We start from the raw sequence: 19,982 nt of genomic DNA on the forward strand, positions 1-19,982 counted from the left end.
TACAATATTATGTTTGGGCTATTTCAAAAACCATAAAACGAGTAGTAAGGTAAAAAGATGGAATATTTAGTAATGAGTTTAAAAATGTGAAAATGAAATTGTTGAGAAAAAGGGGATGCCTTTGATAAGAAACTGTCAAAGTATTAATGATTGCCGAGCTCAATTTAGCCCACATTTGTCGACCCAAGATTTTTTTCTATTAGCAATTCACAATATGAATTCTCCTACGAAGCTCGGCCGGTATATTCGCAGCCATACAATTTAATGACAGACATTTATCTTGGAACTTGATTTCAAATCTTTACTTCAAATAATGCTTATTCGTCGGAATCTGAATTTCGATTGTTTTGTCACGTGGGTAAACTATCGCATAGCAAATCTGCTTACGTTCTTTTCATGTTTTCTCACTTTATTCCATTCATAAATCAGCGAATACTATTTTGATTGTCTCATCATGATTATATCTTGGCAAGTTGTCATTCGTCTGCGCACCTATTTATGAACAACCCCTCAATCAATCAAGTATAAATACTGGAGCGCATCAAAAAGCACAACAGTAGCAGGTTGATTTCTTGGGCTCAACATGAAGTTCCTTGCAGTTATTCTTTCCGTCGTCGTTGTGGCAAGTTGCCAAGATATTGATTGGGACAACATCATTTTCACCGAAGTCTATCCAAAAGGACTCGAACCGATCTTCCGAGGTTTACCCGGCAGTGGGCGTATTGTTGGAGGATCTCTAGCCTCCGCCGGACAATTTCCATACCAAGTTGGACTTATTCTTACCGTCAGTGGGGGACAAAGTTTCTGCGGTGGTTCACTCATCAAAGATAATGTTGTCCTCACTGCCGCTCATTGCGTTGATGGGTATGTTGAAGAAATCAATTTAAGTGATTTCACCTGGTCATGAACTTATTTTCTGCAAACTTAAAGTGCCTCAGCTGCTTCTGTCTACCTCGGAGCATTGAAGATCCAATCCAGCGAATCCGGTCGTCAAATCATCTCCGTTAGCAAGTCTAACTTCGTTATTCACTCAGGATGGAACGCAAACACCTTGGTCAACGATATTGCTTTGATCAAGCTCCCAGAAAAAGCTCGTCTTGGAAGTAAGTCTCTATATTTTTCTTTGCCGCCCAAATACAAATTCAAACCCATGTTTTTCGCTTTTAGCAAATATTAAGGTCATCGATTTGCCACCAGCATCCGACGCGTCCAAGACCTTCGATAAAGACGTTTGTGTCGCTTCCGGATGGGGAAGAACTTCCGATAGTATGAAAAATTATAACAGATAACTCGAACAGTATTTTAATGAATATTTTCTACCATTTAGGTGCCACTGGTGTTTCTGCTGATCTTCGTTATGTCGATCTCACTGTCATCTCTAACTCCGCTTGCCAGAACTACTTCGGATCCTATGTTCGTGACAGCAACATCTGCACTTCAGGCGCTGATAAGAAATCAACCTGCAATGGTGACTCCGGTGGTCCATTGGCTTATGGCAGTGGCGATAAGAGGATTATCGTTGGTCTAACTTCATTTGGAAGCGCATCTGGATGCCAGAAGGGATACCCAGCTGTATTCACCCGCGTTACTTCCTACTTAAGCTGGATCAAGTCGAATGCTGGATTGTAAAATGTTTAAAACTTACTTTTATTGGAAAATTAAATTCAATAAATTTGTTTAAAAGCGAAATTTGCTTTGTTTTAGAGTTAAAAAAAAAAAATTCGGCTATGGCTCTTTATTTGAGATATCATCGGCTATTAAGTAGCTAAATAATATTAAAAATGGTTGAAAGTTTGGAGAATAGAAGCTTTAGTGTACTTAAATTAGTTACTACAGGCTGGATCGCATGCGGAATCAGGGAGCAATTTTCCCTAAAGACAAACCCACTTTATAGCTTTATGTGCCAGCGCCGGAGATTGAAGTTTAGGGGAATCACAGAGAAAATCGATACCTTATCAAGGACTACACCAGAAAATCATGATATATCTTGCGTAAAAATTTACAAGTCGAGAAACCAAAAGCTAACCGCTTCAGGTATAAAAGGTTTTGTGTAATTTGGGCATTTGTTTCATTGATTGTTGATGTACTTAGTTTGTCAGACTTTCACTTTAGTACGATACTGACATTTGAAGCCTTCGAACGCAAATGATTTGCGCAACAGTGGCAATTTCAACCTGTTATAACTCTGTTAGTAATAGTGCGATTTCCACCAAACTTATAATAGTAGTATCGTGCTCTATAGTATAGTCTTTATACTGCAAAACTTGGTAATCCTGGAAGAAACTTAAGAGAGGATCTCGGTCAATTGTTCAAATATATGCTTATAGTGAATATTATTATTAACTTCATTTAAACCGCTATCGGTGTAGAGAATATTTTGAGGTCGAAACCAAATATTTGGTTGGGTAGTTTCTGAGAATGGGTCCTTGAAGTAGCTGACTCTTTTCGGCCCCCCTCACTCCTCCACTTTGCAACCAAGAGCAAAACTAATATCGGCTTAGAGAAGTATTAATCGGGACCTTCTATTTGATACTCGACACTACAATACTTGGTGAAAAAAATTTCACCCGCCCCCTTTCTATGCATGTTTGTGGAGTCCGCGGAAACAGATCGGAATTATAGTTAAGGGAGAGAGATGATGAAATCCGCGCACGGTTGTTGTCAGCCAACAGAGCCTATTTCAGCTTACAAAGACTGTTCCGCTCGAAATGTCTCACCATAGGGTCAAAACTCTTACTGTACAAGACTATGATCTTGCCAGTCCTCATGTATTCCTCGGAGACTTGGGTTCTTAGCAAGAAAAATTGCGAACTCTTGGCCGCGTTCGAGAGAAGAATACTCCGAAGAATTAGCCTACACAATGACGAAATCTATGAGCGATACCATGACCGTCCGGTTGTGGACAAAACCCGGCTCAATAGGTTACGGTGGGCGGGTCATTTAATCCGTATGGATGAGGATGATCCCACCCTGAAAGTCTATAAGGGCAATATCTATGGTAGAAAAAGAAGACGAGGCAGACCCTGCCTAAGATGGAGCGATGGCGTAAGTCAGGACGCCAGACAGCTTTTAAGGATATCGAATTGGTGGACCTCGGCGCAAAACCGGGATGTCTGGAGTTCCTTATTAAGGCAGGCCTAGACGGGATACCGGTTGTTGCGCCGTTGATGATGATGATGAGAGATATCGGGCAATAATGCGAAGGTTGCGTCAATAGGAGCTAGAGTTGGGGATTATGCGCTGGAGCAAGGAGGAATGCTACAAGGAATTGGCCATCTAATATGAACCGCAGTCTTGAGAGCAATTCTTACAGCGTTGTTATGAATAGAGTACCTGGACAAAAGTCATCTGAAGTGACCTATTCACGGTTTTTGTTCAAAATGATAATCATTTTCTGCTGCGGGGAAACGATGGACATTACGTTCTTGATACTTTCATATGCAACGAAGAGAATGAAATTTCGGTGGAAGGTGAGGACAAGCTGGTAAACCCGGTGAGATCCACGCCGAATGCAATAGACTGTTCAGTCAATGTAAGTGCTCTCCAGAAACGTATGACCTACATGTCAACGCTCTGTTGTATCCCACACTAGGGCCTTATTCCACATTAGGATTAGGAGTCAATTTAGCAAGGAAGATCCCAATGAAGCTGATCTTTCCCATACGAATACTAACACGCTAGATAGAAGGAAAAAAGGAGTATGCAAAAGAGGCAGCCATATGTCTGACCGCTTCTGTGGGAGCTTCCTCTAAGGATTGCAAAATGTTAGAAGGAGAATTTATGATTTTGCGGGACAGAAAATGCTGGAGCTAGGATGATAGGCTCCACCATTTGAATTGCGCTGACGAGGCTACCTTAAATTGGCTTCAATAGGCAATCCCAACTTTTGGTTGACACAAGGCTTCATCTTTGTGTTCAAACTGTACCAAAAGTGTCGAAACGAGATTCCGTTGGAACATATCGTGAGGAACTGGAAGATGAAGGAGCGAGATAAAGGCTGCACTGAGCCCTTGGAGAATACTATCACAAACTCTATAATTGGATCAATTCTGACTTTGTTGGAAGTAGACTATCCGTTAGAGTAAAAACTTGACATGAATGACATTTAAACAATGATGCTAAAATAGGGTATAAAGCAAATAAATTGACTTCCTAGAAGTACTTTTCTCGGATATTTTGCTCTGATCTCGGTGTCCACTTTTTAGAAGGTTAAGGAAGTCTTCATACCAAAACTTAAAAAACTTTTAAATTTTTGGGCAGACTAGTTGAGCGACGCATTCGTGAAAAGGCGTTAAGGCCGCAAACACAAAATCAGTATTCCTTGATTTCAAAGATAGTGGAGGCATGTCTGAAAGCCATATACATTATGGGAGTGTCCGTGAGAATTAAAGGGGACTTTGGACGTGCGTGCTATTATACCTGACTCTGTCATGCCGCCAGATAGCAAGGTTCTGTTCATACTTTAATTAAGTGGATCTATGTTGAGCTAACGCTATCTGACAACAGAAGGCATGAAGGCCTGCTCCTCAGAAAGTGCGCTATTCTGAGGAATATGTTGATGAACTTACTGCAATGTGAATTACAAAATCTGCCGATACTCGACCAAATATGTATGGATGATGTGGCTGTGCTAGCTGTTGGTTGAGACCTCAGAACGGTGTGGAGAAATAGACCACCGGTCGTTGATCTGATTGATAGATTGTGCCTCAAGCACCGTTTCAGTAAAACTAAATAAAGCCACAATGATATTATTCCTATAAAGCTGGGGATTAGGCGGTCTTCGCTTTCAGAGGTAGGGGAATAATACTTCAACTGTCCGAAGAAATGAAATATATTGGGATGAGGAAAAAGAAATGTCGTATTTGTGATCTAAATTTGACGCTTGATTTAACATACTTAAAATTTAAATCAAATATACGCCGTTTTGTTCGCAAACTTGTTGCCATTTAGAAGGCAACTTCATTATCCCCCCCCCCCCCCCCCCCCCTCCGTATTTGCAAAAAACTCAGACAGCCAGTTTTCGCAAGCCTCTTTTGAGGCCAACTTAGTAGCACCAAGAGCGTTTTGCATGGAGCAGGAGAGATGGTAATGGTTTGGGGCTAGGTCCGGACTATATGGTGGGTGCGATAGGACATCCCATCCGAGCTCCAATAGCTTCTCGTGGGTCATCAAAAATGTGTGAGGCCGAGCCTTCGTTCCATTTTTACCTCTTAGGTAGTAAAAACGCAAAATATGACGAATTTCTTGTTTGGTGGACTCCATTTTTGACGCGCTATAACTTGAGACTGAAACGTACGATCACAGTTAGATACTAGACAGCTACCTCACTCCCCCTTGCCCCTCAAGGGGGGAAATCAGTGCGAGTACACACGATTTCAAATTGTTTTGCCCTTGAGCATGAGCGAGATGTACCGAAAACCCAATCAGCTGTGTTTGACATACCGCCCGGACTTGCCAAAGTATTGGTGAGATTGGCAAGTTTTTGCCTATGTATAAGTGAATACGTGAAACAACTTTTTGCTATATGGGTGAGCACGCCGTAGTACCAGAATAGCAAAAGCTCACCGATCTCTCTCTTACCAATACGATTCGACGAAGATTATGCCTTTTCCTTGTTTAGCGTCTCTGATGTGTACAGATAAGCTTCTGCAAGCACATTTGCAAGTGGGGTCATTTTTGTAAGGGTACTGCCTATAGTAGATCTACTGTGCGTACGATTATAACACTATCAAAGAGACGCTTGTAGCACAGATTGTCGTCTTCGCCGTATAGTATGACCCGATGCGATAAGTGCAACACAGCATATGTTTAAGTGTCGCCATCTATTGACAAAATACGACATTTCTTTTCCCACAACCCAATGTATATATATATATATATCTATTCAAGATAAGAAGCTTCTTTGGAATAAACTCACGGGCTATGCAGACCGACGTTTGCTTTGACATGGGGACTTAAACCTTATGTGGTACTGTGTATATATGTTAGTATTAATAAGCCGATGTACATTGATACATACTTTGTATAGTGAGTTAAGGTGAAACGAAAGGTACTCCAAGGAAGCGTATGTCGAGGTATGACCTGCACTGATATATAAACTCATTCGTTTAGGTCTATAAGGAAACAATAGGCGTAAAGCGCTGACAAAGATCATAGGAGACCTAAATCCCGTCGCTTTTTGGTATTCAGATTTATACATTTGTTTGTTATCTTCAAACACAGAGAAAACTGGGATAAACCGGGAGAATGTAAAGAATACACTGAGGGCGCAAAATAGAAAAAAGCTTTGAAGCATCTATATTTCAGCTAAATACGGGGAGCAATTTATTTTTCAGCTAAATACGAGAATTGGGCTTTTGTCTTGGGACAACATACGGTGGCTTTTCAGGCAATTAACGAAAGGTTAGAGAGCAGGTCCATTACAATCTGCAACGATAATCAGGCTACATTGAGGCTGTATAGCAAGGAGCCAGCAATCGGGATGCCAGTAGCATTGAGTAATGTTGCTATCGCAAATTGAGAACAAGCTTCAAATCATCATCATCATCAACGGCGCAATAATCGGTATCCGGTCTAGGCCTGCCTTAATAAGGAACTCCAGACATCCCGATTTTGCGCCGAGGTCCACCAATTCGATATCACTAAAAGCTGTCTAGCGTCCTGGCCTACGCCATCGCTTCATCTTAGGCAGGATCTGCCTTGTCTTCTTTTTCTACCATAGATAGTGCCCTTATAGACTCTCCGGGTGGGATCATCCTCATCCATACTGATTAAGTGATCCACCCACCGTAACCTATTGAGCCGGATTTTATCCACAACCTGACGGTCATGGTATCGCTTATAGATCCTTCTGAGGATTCTTCTCTCGAACGCGGCCAAGAGTTCGCAATTCTTCTTGCTAAGAACCCAAGTCTCCGAGGAATAGATGAGGTCGAATACGTGTCCATTATGCTATGAGGTAATGGGATTTACGGAACATATACGTATTATTAGATCAACTCAAGATGCAGAGGGTAACATGACATCCACTACCAGACATTTATTATCTCCATCCACTCTACATAGAGGGATGATTACGAATGGTGAAACAGAACCTGATACAAGAAAAGATTAGGGCTGTTATTTTCACCAACCACAGTAAAACAACATTGTCAATATCCACATGGAAGACTGCGGTGCGTGCCGAGTCGTCTCCAAATTGTTGATTAATTACTTGACAGAGTGATTCAAGGCGACTGAGTTGCAAACCAAGGACGATCTGTAAAATTTGGAGACTGGGACGCAATCTCAGGCCGCTCGTGGCAGGCTAGACATGACCCAATCTAGTAAGTGCAACTCTTGATTGAGAGGGAGAATTGGCCCCACCCAGAGAAAAGTAAGTTTGACCGTCTCATAGTGTTTCGAGCGTGCAGTGGATTTATGAAGCCATTGAGTAAAGCAGTGTGAGTTAACGTGCGAATAGTTCCTATCAATATTCTAGCAAATGAGGAGCACCATCTTTACGAGGGAATGATAGTAAATCCGTTTAATGCGAATATGGAGTTCCATATCAAAGGGGAATCATGTAGAAAAAGCAGCTCAGGAACGAAATCTCTATATATATTATAGGTCAGTGCCCCGTGCAGGTCACCATAATCGTTCATGCATTGGCACGCGTCTGGCACAGAAGCTCTAGCAATCGTGCTTTTATGTAGGCGGGCCGAATTCTTCTCGACTAGGCATAGGTTTTGAGCCTTCGCCATTTGGAGACTGCGGCAACATATTGTTATTTTGTTAAGGGAAAGTCGCACCGTGCCCTTAAAGAACAATTTTGCCCCTTTTGCTGGTTATACTGTGTCTATTAATCATTGCATCTCAAGCAACCCTATAACCGTTAAGAATTTTAGTATATTCCCTACTTTCAGATCTTTCAACTTTGCATCTGGTGTTAGTGGTTCTCCCAGATGCCTCGGCCTACTTTGCAGAAGAGTCGGACACTGTCTCAGAACGCGTATAGAGCTTTTATCACACTCTGCGTAGAACCTGCAGGCAGTACCCGTAGATATCCTTAGCTTCCCTAGGTGATAGTTTCGCCGGCAGTGACCAGCGAGAATTCCCACTCTGATTCGGAGGTTTTTCTTTCATGAGATTTAAGCAATCCTTTGTACGCATGGGTTCGTATCCCCCAATAAGCACCCTGGACTATTCCATCCCTGGTAGGCCCGCCCAGAATAGTTCCCTCAAGCGTTCCTCTTCATTTTTTAATGTCATAGCCATGAAACCGTTTCCAATTTCACAGAAGGGTTCTGACCCGTGTAAAGGCGTTGATGCTCCCTTCTTGGCTAGTTCGTCGGCTGCCTCATTGCCTTCTAACCCAACATGGTCTAAAACCCAGAGACCTTGTTAGACGAGCCGAGCGTATTCAGTCTCTTTGCACTAGTAACCCTTAATCCAGTTTCGATTCTACCTCTATATCCTCATATTTGCGCCTACAGATTAGAACAATGTCGTCAGCGTAACCCTGAACCTATATTCTAATATTTGTTAGCACGTCCAGGAGTTCATCCACTACCATACTCCATATAAGTGGAAATAGTACCCCGCCCTGTGGACAACTTTGAGTAGTATTCATGGCTATAGAATTTGTACCTGTCGGTACTTCCATTTGCCCACTCTCAAGCATTTTACCCATCCAGAATACTAAGGTGTTTCCCACGCCCTTGTGGCTTAGGGCATCTTGCATCTCTGTGCGATGTGCTGTCGAATACTCCTTCGATATCCAAAAACGCACACAGCGCTATTTCTTTTGTTTCTATGGCATCTCGTAGTACATCCCTCGCAGTTCATCTACACTGATGTTGAGGATTAAGCTTTAGAAAGTTGGTTCTAATATAGTTGTATATGATTTGGGGTGGAAAGAATGCTCGACTCCAATGAGACCTGGATAGCCACAAGGTCCCCGGTCAGGAACTCTCAAAGGCATATATATTTTAAATTACGTTCAAGAATTATGCAAGCTCTTAATGTTTCACAAGAGCAGTCCCAAGTTACCTGCATGCTTCCTCCTTACAGACCACGAATCTGCCCCGCTACATCCAGGGCTCCTAAGCCAGAACTATTCCAATATTCTGCTTGGAACTTGTCCTTGCAATTACCGCGTATGCAGCTTTCGCATGGTTTAGGTTTATCTGGGCTATCTCAGTGCTGATCATAGGCTCCGCTATTGTTTGGAAGTTTTCTCCGCTGTCGGAGTATCCTCCTCCTCCACTGACATGGCGTTTTACTGTGCGTCCCTGTCCACCCTGAACCCTAGAAGTCCTAGGTCTATGTCGTCCAACTTCTGCTATTCACTGGTTGATCTAGTCCTTTCCGCCTCTATGTCTTTCGAAATTTTGCGCACATACACAGATATGTTGCCAAATCGATAGTTGATATGGCAACTCCGTCGTGCGATTGCCTCCAGGGATCGGTCATCTACCCCGATCTTGAGGAGTTTACCCTTGCCCTCTACTTTGCTTCTAAAGACTCTCCAGAATCGCGTATGGAGATCCTCATTCTGAGCGATTAGGAGGTTCATAAGATCTTCCATATCTATTGTAGCGGCGTTTGTGAGAAACACTGTCACTATGTGTGCTCCTGGTATATCATCCCCAGCACATGTTCGCAGTTCTGCTCCTCGTAGCCTGCCGATTTAGGAACTATGGCACTAAGCCCCTCTGCAGTGTCTACCGTCGAGCAGACCACCAATACAAGTTTCACAGTCCATCCCTCGCACATCAGGGTGATGACAAGATCTTCGATGGTTTCCTTCTCCTCACGAGTGAGTATTTGCTCGGGAAACATTTTTGGCAATATGGCCAGTCGAATACCCTTGACCGCAATAGCATAGCTAATGGCGGGCTTCCTGATTCCTGTCTTCACCCCTGACCGGGTTTTCTCCCCTCTTGGCTCTTAGCTCCGATAAAGATAGCTTAGGTCTATCCTGAGCCTTCTTAAGGGCCTCTTTTGGTTTCAGGCCTTCCTCCAGGTAGCGAAGGTATTATCTAGCACCTGCACCACTGAAACCTGTCTCCTTCCTGACGTTTGATATATTTACCTCAGACGTGCTTTTGCTAGTCTCTGTTTCTTGTTCTCGCCGTATACCGAAGTTGACCTTGGATCAAGTGTTTGACGTCCCAACTTCTCCTTTCTTGACTGTGCCTCCGCCTGGTTAACGAGTTTGTGTGCGGTAGGGGGTCCCGTTTCATTGGCTATAGCTTTTTTATTTTATTACTGGTACTCATTTGATTCCGACGGGTGTAGGAGCTAGGAGCCGCCTGCAAGGTCTAAATTACTCACTGACGCGGCCAAGTGTCAAAGAGGCTCCGTTCGAATACGGTCAATTATCGCCAACAGCAAACTATCCAATGGGCACGGTTTGCATGACACCCTGGATTGGGGAGGTGTTTTTCGTCGCCCTAGTCTTTGCGGCAACTAAGTAGTGCAAATAGATTCCTCCCTTGACAGTCGCTACCCGGAACGAACAGTGCCCGTGGAGGGACTGCCAAGTGCAGAGCCTCGCTTATTTAGTTTGTTAGTCCGTTCATTCTCCTCTGTGTTCCTATAACCGGGAACCCAGAGAAGGGTGACCTTGACCGTGTCGCCCTGACTGTTAAGCGCGTTTCTGCACTGCCCCACCAACCTGTAGGATGTCGCCGTTGAATATAAGGTCTTTACGGTCGCCTGGCTGTTGGTAGGAATGGCTATGCTACGCTCGGATCATGCCGCAACCATTGATAAGCTCTCCGTAGCGCCAGTACTTTTACTTGGAATACACTGACGAATCCTGGGGAGACCGCACGACTCGAATACACTATGTGTATCCCAGAAAACTCCCGCAACTACTCCACAGATCATCTTTGATCAGTCCGAGAAGAATACAATCACGTGGTTGTACAGCACTCCACCCTAAAACGTATTTAATGTAGAAGTTTAGGGAGAAGAGGTGTAGGAATGCATTGAGAGCACTTACCGGGCAGGAATGCAGAGCGCCGGTAGCACCTACACGTGCGGCTCTTTGAATCCATTACATACATAGCCGTGGCCGGATTTTTTCCTATTGTGTGGAAGAACAGGATGGCAGTTATGATTCCGAAAAAGGGCATTCGTCCTGAGTGTGAGAACTGAAGGGATGTTTGCGTGCTTCCTTTTTAAGGTTTTCTTTGCAAAACAAAACCTTATTAAAATCAGTTCAATGTCTGTCTGTCTGCCACAGGCATTTTTCTCAGAAACGGCTATACCGATTGACACGAAATTTGGTGAGTAGGTGGGACCTCTGGACCCCCAGACATGCAGTGAGTGATATCCTTCTACGTTGAGATTTAGGGGTGTCCCCATACATGTAAAAGGGGGGGTGTAAGAATTTTTTTTTACCAAATATAGTCATGTGGGGTATCAAATGAAAGGCCTCGATTAGAAATTTTTGGAAGCCGGTCTTAGTTCTGATATTTGTTAAAAAAGCGGGGTGTGGGAGGAGTGGAAAGTGATTATTTCTTTAACGGACCCATTCTCAGAAACTACCCACCCGAAAAATCTGAAAAAAATCATGAAGCGGCCTCTATATGGTGCCCAGGCCTCAAAATACTCTCCATATCGATATCTGTTCAAATTAAGTTAATAATAGTATATTACTGTTGGAACCTTCCATTTCGTATGGTATTAGAGCGCTAGTGGATACGTCATTTTGAAGCATCTAATATCGGCATAAAATATCCAATAAATTAATAATAATAATCGTTGGGCTTTGCAGTGTGTAAAAGCACTTCATTGAAGATCGTAATGGAATACTAGAAGGCAATGTAGTCAGCACTGCGCTCGCCCGAAGTTAATACCCTGATTTGATTCAGGTACTCAATTGCAGCTGAGTCTACTGGTCTCCACATCCAGTCACGATAACAAATCCCTCTTCCACCGGTGAGATTTGAACCGCAATCTTTCGCTATGACAGCCATCTGGACGCAAACAATAACCAACCAACCAATAAAATGCTAAAATGGTATAAAATAAAAATTCAAATCTAAATAATCTAAGTAAAAGTAAAGAAAATTTCCATTAACTTTTAGGCACCAATGCTTTTATAATGAATTGTCAAAATTTACAATTTCGGGCCCAATGGCTCTGGAAAGAGTGACAGTATTCTTGTTCTGGTTATTTTTAACTTGTTGGTCCTCTCCCCCAAATATGGACATCCTCTCCATTTAAGGAGGTCATCCCGTGTGAAAGCCGTTTTTTTTTGCTTTTTTTAGAAATTTTTTGCGAAGAACTGGATAAAGATACAAATATGAATTTTTCACCATAGATTTATTAATATTTACAGCCTGATCGCATAGTTGGTTACTGAAATACAAAGCATTTTATACACCCATTTCCAAAAAAGGTGTTTTTTCTGCTGCCACGCTAGAGGGCGCTGTGATCATCTTTAAGAAAAAACAAGTAAATAGCATTTTAACGTACAGACTTAACTACAGTCCATAAACTAGGCGTGGCTAAACTTAAACTTTCTTTTGTGAATTTTGGTGTTTCTTAAGGCTTAAAATAAAAAAAAACTACTGAATGGATCGCAATTATCCTAGTTTGCGAACCAAAATTTCAGAGAATTTCGTTGGATAGATTGGCAGCCGATTTTCAACATGCTGTTTCGAGAACGCATTTAAAAAGTAGAATACGATTTTTAGCCATAAAATCTTAACTGACCATTAATCTGCTATACCTAGTTCATAAACCTTAGCTTTCTTAAAAAACACATGTACAGCCTTGGCTTCAATTCTTGTCCTTTTAGCGAAGTTATTCGAACATCATTCGGACTGATAAATACCAGCTTTATTATGGCGATCGACATAAATCTGGCATGTGAATTACCACGTGTTTAACACTATAATTTCCGAACGACCCCTAATATCAAAAAATTACTTTGCCCATATATTCCACACTATATCTAGATACAATTGATGCAAAAAAAATTCGATTCCGCGGATCCGACATGCGAGATGACCCCTTTAAGTAAACATAATGTTACAGAGCCAAGATTTACGTATTATAAAAATTCAAAGGTAATTTTCGGACTCAGTTTGTGGAAGCTGAGCATACATTCTCACCAAATTTCGTGACAACAGAATAAAACCTTTTTTAAGTAATTATATACGAGAGGCAATGATTTCGCACAACTCATTCAAAAAGACATCTAAATTTGATAATATTTAGCTTGTATGTCGATTTTATAGTTTTAAGAAATCGATAAACGACGACGCACAATAGCTATAGAATGGATATTGTTAGACATTAGAGGACGTATAATCAAAAGTGTTATCAATTGCGCTTTCAAGTCAGCATTTACAACGGAATAAAATATTTATCTTTGTACATCTTTCAATACCTCTTCAAATATACATTTCTACGAAATCATTATCTTGGACGTAAATCGTCTTTATTGGTGTAGATCCATTTTTATTTCCAGTCATGTCTTGTCACTTCACTTTCATCATTATTCATTTTATGCTATTTTAATACTATTTTGATTATCTTGTTATCAGTTTATCATGACGCCTCGTACGCACAATAGATATCAAATAATAGACTCAATATAAATCCAGTCGCAAGTTTTGACATAAGTATCTTACCAACTTTATTTTTCTAATTAATATATTACCTCTTCTTTAATGTTATCCTGTCCTTCAGTTACTTTAATATTCAGTGACTGCCTACACTGCACTCCTATTTTTGCACTTTTTAAATCACCCTGCCTATCTTCTTTTCAAAAAGTGGTAAATCAACCAGTTTGCAAGGCCGTTAATATGCTTCAACTGTTTACTGTAGGTATTACCATACGTAGAAAATACACGAAGAATTACTACAACACCTTAAAAGATTGATCGGGGAGAAATAATCTAATTCTTAATCTGATTCATTAGAAGAAAAGGTTTATTGCAGCTGACACCAGTAACAGTCTCCCGCTCCTAAAAACAGACCAAATTGTTGGGTAGGGCTGACAACCCAACCCGGAAAACCGATATTACTAAGTCACACAAGGAGCCTCGAACAGGATGGACATTAAAACGACGAACCCGACAACGACAACGGATTAACGATTTGCAACTCTCATGCAATGTGCGCTCTCTGTACAGATCGAATTCTGCTCAGCAGTTAGCCGATGCCCTGTCCCAATACAAGGATGGTGTAAAAGCGCTGCAGGAGATGCGCTAGACAAAAAGCGAAGCCTTTCCTAGATATGAAATCAAAATCATACTTGGAGGTTTCAAGAGTCAAATAAGAACGGATCCCGGCTCCCATAACTTACATAAGGATACCGATGATAACGGACTGCGGATTATTGAATTAGTAGTATCGCACGAAATGGTTGTTGCAAGTACCTGGTTTTCGCGGAAACAAACGTGGCCACTCGGAACAACTTTCAATCAAATTGACCACGTGCTGATCGAACGCCGCCGCCTCTCAGCCTTGGTGAATGTCAGAACGGATAAGAGGGCAATATAGACTCGGATACTACCTCCTTGGCAAAGTGCTCCGAGCTTGAATTACAACACCAACTAAATCCCCTCTGGCAATCAGGTGATAATGAATACTGAAGCCATTCACAACACAGCCCTCCTTAACACCTTTAAGGCGGTAACGAATTCCGCAATAACCGCAGCTAACAGATCACACTGTGTAACAATTATAGAGGTACCACGTTGCTGACTACCACCTATGAAAATTCTCCACTACCTTGCTAGGCCGGATGACACCATATGCCCAGAACATCATTGGTCCATACCAAAAAGGCTTCACTTTAGGAAATTTTTTTCTCAGCGGCAAGCGATGGAAAAACTGCTGCAATATGACCATCCGTTGCAGCATCTTTTCATCGGTTTAAAAGACACCTATGACAGAATAGCCAGGGACTGACTAGGCTGACTGCAAGACCAGATAAAAGCAACAGGATCACTATCGAGACCATTTAACATCAACAATGGTCTAAGATAAGGGGATGTCTTATCATGCGTCCTCTTTAACCTCCCTCCAGAAAGAGACTCACGATGCAGATGTAAATGTGAGAGGCACCATCCTCTTCAAGTCCACCTGACTACTGACCTATTCTGACAATATTGATATTATGGGAAGAAGAACCCTGCAACCAGCACTGGTCAAATGAGAACAATAAAGATAGGAGACCACAACTTTGAAGCCATTGATAATTTCTATTTAGGGTCGAAAATCATAGCCGATAAAACTATGAAGATGAAAACTTTATTAAAATTGATTCAATGTCTGTCTGTCCCTTTTTCCATCATTGAAAGGTTGAAAGGTTCGAACCTTACTGCTGGATCTTCTCATATACTTATGTGAGACATTTACTCACTAAATTCACCTCCTTCCACTCTCCCCGTGGAACTGCTGCAAAGCGTTGCGTTACAAGGCTGGATCAGTTCTTAGCTGCGGCTCGTTGTGGTACTCCCTCTGTCTTCTTTTCTTAGGAATTCTTGCAGCCTAAGATGCTCGTGAATCTTTGCTAACATTTTTTCAAATTGTTTTCAAGCCTCTGTATGCTCCATCATGAATTATACAATATTTTCAGGTGATAAGAGCCTATTTGCGACAGCTGCCAATCTTGTCTAGGGCACAGTAAACCTGGGGCAATCAAACACAAGATGCTTCACATTTTCAACTAGATTAACTCATTTTGCACGATAACCTCCATGACCGCTCAACAGTTGAGTCAGCTCGTCATTCAATTCTCCGGCGTTCAATGCATCTTCGAATGCCCGGAATGATGCTGTATGTCCAATGACCAGTTTGGGACCCGTCCCATCTCTTTTGCCATTCTGCGGTAGATTCCCGAAGTACCAGCCTGCATTGAAATGCGCTAGACGTCGTCGGTAGCATTTCTTGCTAATACGAATGTTGTTTTCCTGATGTTGTTTGGTAAGCACGGCATGTCCAAAGTGCAGTTGGTGGCAATGGTTGTCACGCTCTTGGGAAGGCGTAGTGTTAACCCTCAATATATATATAACTTTGTATCATACCGCAAATTGTCGAGAATATTTTCAATCCATCGTCCGAGTTGTAGTACAGCTTTCTCTTCAGGAGAAATTCGAAAACAGTGTACACAGAGCGCATTCTTCACATCAGGTGTTCCCTCTGAATAGTATTTTTCTTCTTCTTTGCCAATCCAGTCAGCATATTAATTGCGGCGACGGTTAATCTCGCCTTACAAAATTCAAATTTCTCATCAGAAGGCCCTCCTTCCATTTCTGCAATTGGGAGCAATCTATTATACTATATATCACTTGTTCGAATAGTCTGCCAATGGTATTGACCACACTTAACGGTCCATATATGAAGAGAAGTCACCCAATGGTTAACCTGACTTCTGAATGAATATAAGCCTTTGTAACTTCCATTATAATAATAATAATCGTTGGCACAACAATCCATATTAAATCAGGATCTTGAAGTGTGTCAGAGCACTTCATTCAAGAACGTAACGGTATACTACAGGATTACAGTACCCTGTAGGAGGCAATGTGGTCACCAATGCCCTCGCCCAAAACTATAACCCTGATTTGACTCAGGTATTCATTCACACCTGAGTCGACTGGTATCCGACGTCAAATCACGATACAAATACCACTGCCACCAGTGAGATTTGAACCGCGACTTTCCGTACGACAGCTTTGTGCTCTAACCACTCAGCTATCCGGACCCCTTCCATTGCTCAGGGAATTCTCCTTCTCCAGGGAATTTCGTAAAAATTTTGAAAAACATGCTTGGTGATGCTTTGACTGCCACCTTTAGGGCGATATTTGGAATTCGACCAGGCCTCGGGATCTTATTTTCATTGAGTCTCTTTTCTGCTTCAAGAACTTCCTCAACTACCACTGCAGAAGCCTTGTATAATTTACATTATATAGGAAGAGAGTGTTCAGTGTATGTGGGAAAAGACAGGGAAGACATCACCGACCTATATACGCACCCCATAGATCTGAGTCAACTTCGGTACACATCCGCCTGTAATGTTCGGTTTCGCTCTTCATGATAGCTGTTACATGTGAAGCTCCTCGAGCTCAGGTCGGTTTCTTCAGTGCTGGGAGCGTCTCCTAGCTTTGAGGCAATTTTTCCGACATTCCTCCTTTTCTCAATTCCATCAGAAATTGGGATTCCGCCTTGGAAAAGGTCTACGCCAAGGCATGGAGACAACACATTTCGGCTGCAATTATTGCAGTACCTCTGAAACTTTTTCTTTTGCGCTTCCCGTTAATAAAGTGAACATTTCCGCATCAAATTTGTTGGTTACCATTGCTCCGTCTATTGGCTTCATGAAACGCCTTTATGGTGTTTGGAAGATGGTAGCCTAATGATTGGTGTATGTGTATTCCTCGCTGACATGCCACTGCAGGTCCTTGGCTAGCGCATCACTGACGAAGATGAGGTCTACCACCGACTGTAATTCTCTTTCCGAAAAGTGTTGACTGCTCCAGAGTTCACATGTACCGTGTTTAGGCGTGAAAAGTCTCTATTAATATGTCCCATTATGTTAATTTCCTAGCGTTGAAACCAGCGGCTATTATTTTGTGGATTGTATCGGCTGTTTATCTGTCCATCTGTCTGTCTGTTGGTGGCACGCAATCTATCAGAAATAGTTTCTAGCAATATCCTCCTCTTGCATTTGTTTCTCTGCTACCTCATTTTTCTGCCCCTGTGTTGAAGCCGCCGGCTATCATTTTGGGGTTGCAATGTTTTCGAAGGATAATTTCTCCGACAATGACATGAATCCCTCTATCGTGAAGCTCGGTACTAGCACCTACAAATGTACCTCCTACCTTGGTACCTCCTAACTTGGTACGTGTGAATCCATTCTCCCGGCGTTTCTTCATGTCTTCTTTAGTTCGACTTCCACAGCTCCATATGGTCGCCTTGTTGTTTTTATCATCATCATATTCCACTATGCTGATTTTCAATTATTCACATAAAATTTCAACATCGACATTGCTTTCGAACACCCTCTCGGAGAGCAGGTCCTGGGCCTCTCGACAGTGATTCAGATTTAATTGGATAAACTTCATTTATTATTTATTTTCATGAACTGGGCTGGGCATTTACTGCTTCCTGCATGTGGGCGGTGTCGTTATTTTTGACTGCCATACAGAACACGCAGTTTCCTGATACTGTTGTCGGCAAAGTGGCCTTCATCCCCGCAATTACGGCACAGATTGGATGTGTCTTAGGAGCTAGTGCAAGCCTTCACTATGTGTCCAAACTGCCAGCACTTGAAGCATTGTACTGAACTCTGTTCATGTAGCCGATAGAGCACCCGTCAAACGCGTATTTTGCCTGCTGCACTCGCCTTTTCTGCAGCTTCAATTATGTATATCTACTGCTGACAAAGTCTGCAGAAAGCAAAAGCGGGCATAATTTAAGACCCGACTACAAATTCACGAAAAGGCGGAGGGATTCCCGAACCATATTTTGCAGGGAAGCTGCAGGGAATCTTGTCGAAGACATGGAGCAGGTAGAAAGTCGATATACTCATTATTTCGAGGAGGTGCTCAAGGCTGTAACCCAATCTCCGTACATTGGAGGACCGTAGGCGGTACACGAACTTGTCCCACCACATACACTCGCAGAAGTCAAGGATTTACTAAAAATGCCTAGAGGTAACAAATGGAGGAGTGCAACCTGCCAGACCACTAAGGTTCATATATACTATTTAGTCTAACGAAACTATCGGAAGGTTTATAAGAAAGGTGGCATACCCAGCCGCGAGAACAATAACGGGATGTCTTTGTTGTCTGCATGATATAATGTGCTGTTAAAAATAATTGGGGGAAGACCCTTTCTCTAAAAAAAATGTTGGTCAATATCAAGAAAAATTTCCACAGTTGATTAGATATTCTCAGTGAAGTAGATACTGGAGAAATGTTGTTATAGCGTTAATGTCCGTCGAACCTTCATTGACTTCAACCAGACTTACAACAGTATCTATATCTCGATACTGTGCGAAATAGTGTGAACTTAAAGTTATAGTGGAACTGATTAAATTTAACAGAATGACAATGAGTCAGTTGACGTCAAAGTGAAGATAATGGTACCCTACAATATAAACCGTTTCAGATACTGATCTATGCGGATGATGCATGTAAATAACACAAAGGAGACACTGGTATAATTTAACAAAGCAGGGAAGGAAATTTGCCCAAAACTTGGTCATGATCAAGATTATGGGACGAAGTAAAAGAAAGACTTCAATCAGCAAAGCACGACACTAAGCTCTTCTGATTCACTGATTTACTAGCCTACTGACGCAATGAAAACACCAGACTTATTTGTCATTTTTATAACAAAATCTCACCTCCCGTCAGATCATAGACCAGTGCTTTTTATTCTTAGTGAAAATGATATGGAAGGGAGGTATGCCTAAATTATGCAATATTATTGCTGGCCCGGAGAAATTCAGAATAAGACTGAATGAATTCATTAATCTGTGAATTCAACCTTTATTCGACACCTCACATCGGCTTCGAGGTATGACAATTTATTCCTGATATCCAGCAAATGGCGGAGGAGTGCACTACTCAAAATAATTGGTCCAATAGAAGACCGCTTGAAAATCTAATCGCCGATATTGTATCAGAAGGCCACAGTTGCACTATCCGTTACTAAAATCAAGCGAGGAAGTGGATTGGGCAACCAGTGTCCGGTTTTCGGCTGCCTTAATAAGGAATGTTGTCTGCTGCCTTAATCCCTAGAAACTGTCCAGTCTATTGCATCTCAGGCCAGGTGTGCCATGTTTCGTTCTCCAGCAAATCTTATAACGGCCAATCTTGCTACTTCCCATAATCTTAGAAATTTGTGACATCATTTGAGAGCGCCATCTCATTCGCAACTATCAATTTGAATTTGGGACTAAATACTCAAAGATTTATTGGGTGCACCGTATCAATAATGTAATTGAAAAGGCTTTTGAGGAA

General features: G+C 42.0%; 1 protein-coding gene across 1 annotated transcript; it reads left to right on the plus strand.

The window, feature by feature from the left end:
- Positions 1-537: 537 nt before the first annotated feature.
- LOC119650121 (brachyurin-like) lies at positions 538-1,650 on the plus strand. Its single transcript, XM_038052647.1, has 4 exons — positions 538-864; positions 931-1,103; positions 1,168-1,266; positions 1,328-1,650. Exons 1-4 carry the CDS (start codon positions 584-586, stop codon positions 1,627-1,629), a joined length of 855 nt encoding a protein of 284 aa, XP_037908575.1. The 5' UTR covers positions 538-583; the 3' UTR covers positions 1,630-1,650.
- Positions 1,651-19,982: the final 18,332 nt, after the last annotated feature.

Source organism: Hermetia illucens, chromosome 2 (assembly GCF_905115235.1).
Source record: "Hermetia illucens chromosome 2, iHerIll2.2.curated.20191125, whole genome shotgun sequence".
Lineage (NCBI taxonomy): Eukaryota > Metazoa > Arthropoda > Insecta > Diptera > Stratiomyidae > Hermetia > Hermetia illucens.